Source organism: Pristiophorus japonicus, chromosome 5 (genome assembly GCF_044704955.1).
Source record: "Pristiophorus japonicus isolate sPriJap1 chromosome 5, sPriJap1.hap1, whole genome shotgun sequence".
Lineage (NCBI taxonomy): Eukaryota > Metazoa > Chordata > Chondrichthyes > Pristiophoridae > Pristiophorus > Pristiophorus japonicus.
In genome coordinates this window covers 64,740,547-64,749,733 of record NC_091981.1, presented here as the reverse complement: position 1 = coordinate 64,749,733, position 9,187 = coordinate 64,740,547, and the positions used below count along the sequence as shown (strand labels likewise).

Here is a 9,187-nt window from a genome sequence, read left to right as displayed (position 1 = left end):
TTTTGTCGCTACTTTTGGTGGTTTGTGTATTTGTACTCCGAGATCCCTTTGCTCTTCTTCCCCCATTTGGATTCATCTGTAACTTCCCTATTTTAATTACCAAAATGTAATATCTCACAGTTATCTGTGTTGAAAGTTATTTGCCAATTATATGCCGACTCTGCAAGTTTATTAATGTCTTGTAATTTGTTGCAGTCCTCAGTACTGACTACCTGCCCGAATTTGGTGTCATCCGCAAATTTAGAAATTGTGTTTTTGATTCCAAAGTCTAAATCATGAATAGAAATTGTGAATAACAGTGGTCTTTGTGGTGATCCTTGCGGAACACCTTCTGCCATTCTGAATAGCTACCCTTTACCCCAACTCTATTCCCTACATTCTTTTAAAATGCGCAGAAGTAATCCATCCAGACCAAGGGTTTTATCCTCTTTGAGTTTGATTACTTTACTTAATATATCACGTCTTTTTATTTTAAATATAGTTATCTTGGCCCCAAGTTTCCACATGATTTGCTCCTGATTTTTAGGAGCAACTGGTGGAGAACGGAGTTTCTTAGAAATCGGAATTCTCCACATTTACGTTTTCTGCAGTTCTAGTCAGGTAGAACAGTTTCACTTTTGAACAGAATTTTCTTTTCAAAAGGGGGCGTGTCCGGCCACTGACACCTGATTTGAAAGTTTCCACAGTGAAAACGTACTCCAAACTAACTTAGAATGGAGCAAGTGAAAATTTTTGTAGGCTTGAAAAAACCTTGTCTACACATTAAAAAATCAGGCGCAGGTTACAAATTAGGCGTCGGGAACGAGGTGGGGGGTGAAGGGAAGTCATTAAATTCTACAATAAATCCTTAGTTATACTTATACAAATATTGTACAAATAAATCCAACCTGAATAAAAATTTATAAGCAAAGAAAAGATTAAATAAACCATGTTCCTACCTGTGTGAAAGTGCTTCAGGCAGGCCTTTCAGGCAGCGGTTTGCTGTCGGGACCGACCGACGGCAGGGGGAGAGGGGGGGAGGGGGAGGGAGGGAGAAAGCTGCAAGAAGCCTCAGTGCTGATCATGGAAGGGCAATGTGGTTTTATTAAAAAATTTTAAAAATTGAACAGCTACAAAGAATTTGAATAGTCTCAAACAAGTGCATGTGTCCCATTTATCACAGTCTATCTTTAATTACAGAATGCACTCCCTCACCCTCACACACAGAAATATCAAGAAAATTAAAATGCAAGCCTTTGCAAGGGTTCAATAAACAAATTTTCACTTTTTCTGCAGCACTTTTTAAAATGGCCGAGTGCCAATGTTTACTTCAGACTGCGCGTGCGCGAACGCTCCAACGCGCACGCGCAGGGTTGCCGGCACCAAAAAAACTCATTTAAATTGTACCCGCCCCCTCCTACTTACAAAATCGGCGCGAGTGGTAGGCTCCGCTACCCTGTGTGCCGCGTCAAGCAGACATCGAGCTGCAAGGCGCTCGAGAATACCGCGTTTTTTTTCAGGCGCCGTTTTCGGCGCGAAAAACGGGCGCCCAGCTCGGAGGGGTGCCTGTTTTGCCGCGTGTGGAAACTTGGGGCCCTTATTTCTAATCTCATTATCCGATATCATGTTCACCTGTCTGTCTACCTGATATAAACTGAAGCAAAGTAATCATTTAATATTTCTGCCTTCTCTCTATCACTGCTGTGATATGACCTTGTCCATCCGTAACTGGTCCTATTCCCATCCCAACTTTCCTTTTTTTAATTATGTGTTTGTAAAATATTTTACTGTTTTGTTTTATGTTCCTATATAATTTAATTTTATAGTTCCCCTTTGCCTTACTAATTGTATTTTTGACCTCTCTCCTAATCTCTTCATATTCTCCCTTGCCATCTCTCCCCTACTGCCCTTTGTGTAAGCCTCTTTCCTGACACTAAATTTTAACCTTATGGCTTTATTCATCCATAGTGTCTTATTGGTGTTTAGCTAGTTATTGGGGCAAAGTAATTATTTAATATTTCTGCCACAATGTATCCTTCCAATCTCATACAATGTATCTCCAATCTCCCACAATGTGTATCTACAATCTCCCACATTGTGTATTTCCAATCTCCCACATTGTGTATCTCCAATCTCCCACAGTGTGTGTCTACAATCTCCCACAATGTGTATCTCCAATCTCCCACAATGTGTATCTCCAATCTCCCACAATGTGTATCTCCAATCTCCCACAATGTGTATCTCCAATCTCCCACAATGTGTATCTCCAATCTCCCACAATGTGCATCTCCAATCTCCCACAATGTATCGCCAATCTCCCACAATGTGTATCTCCAATCTCCCACAATGTGTATCTCCAATCTCCCACAATGTGTATCTCCAATCTCCCACAATGTGTATCTCCAATCTCCCACAATGTGTATCTCCAATCTCCCACAATGTGTATCTCCAATCTCCCACAATGTGTATCTCCAATCTCCCACAGTGTGTGTCTACAATCTCCCACAATGTGTATCTCCAATCTCCCACAATGTGTATCTCCAATCTCCCACAAGTGTATCTCCAATCTCCCACAATGTTTATCTCCAATCTCCCACAATGTGTATCTCCAATCTCCCACAATGTGTATCTCCAATCTCCCACAATGTGCATCTCCAATCTCCCACAATGTGCATCTCCAATCTCCCACAATGTGCATCTCCAATCTCCCACAATGTGTATCTCCAATCTCCCACAATGTGTATCTCCAATCTCCCACAATGCATCTCCAATCTCCCACAATGTGTATCTCCAATCTCCCACAATGTATCGCCAATCTCCCACAATGTGTATCTCCAATCTCCCACAATGTGTATCTCCAATCTCCCACAATGTATCGCCAATCTCCCACAATGTGTATCTCCAATCTCCCACAATGTGTATCTCCAATCTCCCACAATGTATCGCCAATCTCCCACAATGTGTATCTCCAATCTCCCACAATGTGTATTTCCAATCTCCCACAATGTGCATCTCTCCAAACTTCATAATGTCTTTCTCGCAAATTAATCGCAATGTGCATTGATTGAATTTCCCTTTGATACAGTCACTTGATTTCCTTCACTAAGCTATAAAATTCAGTTAGGGTATAAAGGGTCAGCAGCTGCAAAGCCTAACTCACTTTAGTGTTATTTTTGGCATGTTAATGCCCATATGTGAAAAGATGAAATCACTTCAGCTTTAAAAATAATTAGCTGAATTGAATCAATTCTAAGTAGTTCACTTGTGTCCTAAAACTTTTGCTCCACAGTATTTAGAATTTTTAGATTTCTTTCATCAATGTTGTGCTTATTTGAACGGGTATACTCGCAGACATGTGTTTGTTAGTCCTACTTAGCAGCATTATTTTCAAAGCTCGATTTCAGCTTTTATGATAGTATTGTTGGAATGCCCATTCTTAGGCCCCAAGTTTCGACATGATTTGCTTCTGATTTTTAGGAGCAACTGGTGTAGAACGGAGTATCTTAGAAATCGGAATTCTCGCCATTTAGTTTGCTTCAGTTCTAGTCAGTTAGAACAGTTTCACTTTGGAACAGAATTTTTTTTTCAAAAGGGGGCGTGTCCGGCCACTTACGCCTGTTTTCAAAGTTTTGTCAGTGAAAACTTACTCCAAACTAACTTAGAATCGAGTAAGTGAAGATTTTTGTACGCTCGAAAAAAACCTTGTCTACACTTTAGAAAATCAGGCGTAGGTTACAAATCAGGCGACAAATCAGGCGTAGGGAATGGGGGGTGTGGTTTAAAGGGAAGTTTACAAACATTAAACACTTCAGTTTTACAAATAAAGAGCCATCATCAATAATAAATGATAAAAACATCAATAAATCAATCAAAAAAAATTAATAAGAAATAATTTTTTTTTTAAATCAATAAATAAAACATTTTCTACTTACCGACAGCAGCACCGGGAGCCCTCCAACAGCGTGCTGGGATGCACCCCCCAGTGTGTCTCTGTCAGTGTCTCTATCTCTCTGTCTGTCTGTCTGTCTGTGTGTGTCTCTCATTCTCTGTCTGTCAGTGTCTGTGTTTCTGACAGCGAGGGGAGGGGGAGGAGGGGGGAAGAGGGAGAGAGGGGGGAGCAGAGGGAGGGAAGGGGGAGAAGGGGGAGGGAGGGGGAGAAGGAGAAGGGGGGGGAAAGGAGATGGTTGGGAAAGGAGATGGGGGGGAAGGAGATGGGAGGGGAAGGAGATGGGGGGAAGGAGATGGGGGAAGGAGATGGGGGGAAGGAGATGGGGGGGAAAGGAGATGGGGGGAAGGAAATGGGGGGAAAGGAGATGGGGGGAAGGAGATGGGGGGAAAAGGAGATGGGGGGAAAGGAGATGGGGGGGAAAGGAGATGGGGGGGAAAGGAGATGGGGGGGAGGAAGGAGATGGGGGGAGGAAGGAGATGGGGGGAAAGCAGATGGGGGGGAAAGGAGATGGGGGGAAAGGAGATGGAAGGGGGGGAAAGGAGAAGGGAGAGGGAGGCTGAACGGGCCGGGCCCGGCCGGGCCCAAGACTTCGGGCAGGGCCCGTCCCCAGCACCAGATTTACAGGTAGGTGGCGTTGGATCGGGTCGGGGGGTGGTGGGAGGGAGGTCGGTTTGGTTCAGGTCGAAGGGAGGGAGGGAGGGAGAGGGGGGTCAGGTCGGGTCCAGTCGGGGGGGGTATGGAGCGGGAGTCGGGTCAGTGTCGGTGTTGGGTCCGGACCGGAGGCGGGGGGCAGGGAGAAGCGGGAGTCAGGTCGGTGTCGGTGTCAGGTCCGGTCCGGAGGCGGGGGAAGCGGGAGTCGGGTCGGGTCCAGTCCGGGGGGTCGGGTCGGGTCGGGTGCGATCTGGGGGTGGAGGAAGCGGGAGTCGGGTCGGGGTCGGGGGGAAGCAGGAGCTGGCTTATTCACGGAGCCCCAGTGAGGCCATTCGGCCAGGGCTAGGGGCTGCGTGCTTCGGCCCCTCCCACACAGTTTTGGGCGCCTGGAGCTAATGTACATGTGCGCCCACTGTAGCGTGCATGTGCAGAGGTCCGGCACTGTTTTCAGCGCAGGGACCTGGCTCTGCCCCCTACAGCTCCTGCTGCGCTGCGCCAAGCTGCAAACGGCCTGCAGGGAGCTGGAGAATCTGGAATTTTTTTGTAGGCGCACTTTGTGGCGCAAAAAATGGGCGTCCAGGTCGGGACTGCGCCGTTCAAGGCGCAGCTCGAAACTTGGGCCCTTAATTTCAAGAATTACCTTTAATATTGTTCATTTACCAGGAATAAAACCCTGCTCAGTACCGGTGTAACAACATCTCGTCACATGTACGGATCCACTTTTAATTCTATTGCCCACACTAAGGGCCCAAGTTTCGGCCTCAGTTGCTCCTGATTTTTTGGAGCAACTGGTGTAGAACGGAGTATCTTAGAAATTCAAATTCTCGGCATTTAGTTTGCTCCAGTTCTAGTCAGTTAGAACAGTTTCACTTTGGAACAGAATTTTTGTTTTTTCAAAAGGGGGCGTGTCCGGCCACTTACGCCTGTTTTCAAAGTTTCGGCAGTGAAAACTTACTCCAAACTAACTTAGAATGGAGTAAGTGAAGATTTTTGTACGCTCGAAAAAACCTTGTTTGCACTTTAGAAAATCAGGCGTAGGTTACAAATTAGGCGTAGGGAACGAGGTGGGGGGGGGGTGGGGGGGAGGGGGGGAAGGGAAGTCATTACATTCTACAATCAATACTTATTTATACTTATACAAATATTATACAAATAAATCCAACCTGAATAAAAATTTATAAGCAAACAAAAGATTAAATAAACCATGTTCCTACCTGTGTGAAACAGCAGCAGCCTTCGAGCTGCTGTGCTTCAGGCAGGCCTTTCATGTTGGAGACAGGCAGGGGTGTGGCGTCAGTGTCTCGACGGCAGCTCCAACAGCGGCAGCAAGCAGCCTTCGAGCTGAGCTGCTGTGCTTCAGGCAGGCCTTCATTCTGTTAGTGGCTGGCCGGCAGCCGAAGGATCAACACCAGACGCACGCAGATTTTCAAGGGGGCTGAGGCCATTCGGCCATGGGATAGGAACGGCGTCAGTGGCTGGCCGGCAGCCGAAGGATCAACACCGGACGCATGCAGCTTTTCAAGGGGGTTGAGGCCATTCGGCCACGCTTAAGGGGCGGCATCAGTGGCTCGACGGCAGCCGAGTCCTTTTAAAAATGGCCGAGTGCCAATGTTTGTTTGACACTGCGCGTGCGCGCACACTCCAACGCACACGCGCAGGGTTGCCGGCACCACGTTGGCTCATTTAAATTGGACCCGCCCCCCACTACTTACAGAATCGGCATGAGTGTTTGGCTCCGCCCCCCGCTGTGAAGACCGCGCCGCGCCAAGCTGAGATCGAGCTCCGAGGAGCCGGAGAATATCGAAGTTTTTTTCTAGCGCACTTTTAAGCGCGAAGAACAGGGGTCCAGCTCGGAGGTACGCCGTTTTCGGTGCAGGCCGAAACTTGGGGCCGAAGATTCTTATCTCCCTTATCCTCTTCTGCACCCTGTGTATATGTTACATTGTTAGTGACTTCCCGCACATAAAAGCATTCCCACTTCCATTAAGGTGCCAGATTAGTGCTTTCATAGAACCTTGTTCAACTCATTCTTTCTCAATATCTATATCCATGAGTCCTGGAAAATGCATAACTCATTTGCCAAAACATTTTATGCCATACATTAATCTTTTGATCAGAATTTTTATCATATAGTATATAGCAATAGATTAGACATACCTTTATCAGGACCCCTTGAACTGATTAGATTTAAAATCTGTTAAATATCTTGACAATATTTTCTTCCACTCCTTTCAAACAGTGGCATGATAATTACTGCGATTTATTTTCCCCAGTGCTTTTCAAATTGTGACTGTAATCACTATTGAAAAAAAAATGTGCAATAAGAATATATCACACACTGGGGAACACAACTATCACTGTATATAAACAATTTTCTGCTGGAAGAATTGTGTCTCCAGACACGCACAATGGCAAAATTACATAGTACACAACCACAAGACAAAAAACCTGAATTCCTAAGACCAAGATCTGCTACTGTAATTTCATACTTACTTTTAGATTTTGTTTTCATGAAGATATACAATCCAAAAACTCATGACATAAACATTGACAGAAACCGTAGACCATAAGTATAACAAGACTGGAGGGAACCAGACTGACAAATATGATTCCCAGTGTGACCTTCTGAATCACTAGCAGGTAAACGCCAAGAGGCAAAGAGCTAAAGTACAGGAGTCCCAAAAGCCAGACTAGGATCCTGCCTATTGTATGGCAGAGTAGGGGAGTGCAATTCCAAACTGCCCACTGCCGAGACATTGAGGCCATTGAATCAAAACTGGAGTTGTAGAATTCCATGACTGACGCTGAGCTCTGAGATTCTGGGGAATCCCTTTGAACTTCCATGATGGTGATAACCAGACAGTTTGAGGAGCTATGGGAGGGGCTTGCAAAGGAGGCTAGCCTTTTTGGTGTCAGTAGAAGTTCAGATGGGTTCTCCAAGGCAGACTTTCTATTCCTCTCCTTGCATGTAAGGGCAGCAAGGATATTACTGTCATCTGGAAGTCCATCGACTTCATCATCTCGTACACTCGTCTCATATCTGCAGAAAGGACAGCTAATGATAGCTTGTGAGGAGTCCCCAAGGTCTACAATCTTATACAGGCATTTGGCACACACCCTGTGAAGGCATTCCAACAACTTGGGTCTCCTGTTCTTCAGATTGTAAGGATTGTAACAGATTTTGCATTCCAGCTCCTCAGCAGAAAGCAGCTGTTTTTCTGTAGAATACTCTGTAGTCTGGCAATTCATAGTGCCCGATCACCCACAGTGGCAACAGTTTATTTCAGAAGGTGGTTTTTGATTTCTATTTGAATGTCATGTGAAGTGTTTTAACCAGCCAGGAGGCAGTGCTGCAGATGGACAATCCTTCACCTGCCCCCACTACTATGTCCCAGAGAGTCAGAAGACTGCATTTGGCGATGGCAGCCTGATGCGAGTAAGCTGTCAGGCTATCTGCAGGGAGAGAAATAAGTCACACATTGTTCATTGTACCGAAGCTTTAAACCCTGCCCAGAAGAACAAAGGTTTTAATTGTTACTATTCAGTAAGTTGATGCTTCTCAACTGGATGTTAGGACTCTGTGTAATTATATCCAATGAGTAGCTGGCTGCTTATATGCTCTACAGGGTTTATTCAGCAAACACAGGTTGAAGAATCAGCACTACAGTGTTTTAGCCCATCTCTGACCTGCACCCTATCTGGTGAAGCTCTGCACCAGGAGTGCAAGATTATTGACTTTACTCTTGTATTTGCAGCTATGGCAATGCTGCTCAAAACTGATTAGTTTCACTGGTACTTGTTGTTGTATTCACTGTTTGATACATGAAGAAGGTAATTAAGATGGGACTTCATCTAGATACCTAGAATATTAAATGGTTTAGTGAAGGTAACTTACAATAATTAAGTCAGAAAAATAGAACAGAAATAAAAACAAGTGAATAATAAATTTAAAACAGTTAACAGCAAGATTTTGCTGACTCAAATAATGATAAACCATTTGAAACAACTTGCAATCTGGTAGAGGCAGAAATATTTGAAACATTCAGCAGGTTCATACTATAATGTAGGGGTTTTGACTTTGTGAACCTCATGGTTGCATACCATGGAGATGTGGGGCCATATCTAAAGTTTAAATCTACGTTCTCATTACTTTGCTCATATCTAAAGTTGCTGATACCAATACATCTTGGTAGCCACAAAAGTCTGCTTGGTGGAGGTGGGGTGGGGTGGGGGGGTGGGGGGGGGGGCGGTGGGGGGGGTGGGGGGGGCGGTGGGCTGTGGTTTCTCAGTATAACTGTCACAGTTGATCCTACAAAAGGTTGCAGGGTCAGGGTGAGTTACGTTGCTTTGACTGGCAATAGCTTGCACCTGTACCACTCGCAGGCCCACCATTAAAAAATGCAGGAAAGTCTTGTCCAGCTGGGGGAGGATGTAAAGATTGCCCTGGGCCAAAGAAGGAGATATTTGGTGAGGTGACTCAAAGCTCAGGCACAGAGGCCAGCATTCCTGATTTTCCTGTGATTAATTTTCCCATTGAATGAGGCTCTGAGCCAGGAATTGGAGACCCATACATTATATTTCACAATTTACATGTAAAACATATTACAT

At 45.2% G+C, this 9,187-nt stretch overlaps 1 protein-coding gene across 1 annotated transcript; it reads right to left on the bottom strand.

The window, feature by feature from the left end:
• Window positions 1–7,087: 7,087 nt before the first annotated feature.
• Window positions 7,088–7,828, bottom strand: rnf182 (ring finger protein 182). The gene has a single exon (XM_070879870.1). It carries the CDS (start codon window positions 7,826–7,828, stop codon window positions 7,088–7,090), a length of 741 nt encoding a protein of 246 aa, XP_070735971.1.
• Between the last annotated feature and the right edge of the window lie 1,359 nt (window positions 7,829–9,187).

Excerpts from the sequence above, each read along its gene's own strand:
- rnf182 (XM_070879870.1), bottom strand. The coding sequence starts at position 7,828 with ATGAATTGCCAGACTACAGAGTATTCTACAGAAAAACAGCTGCTTTCT.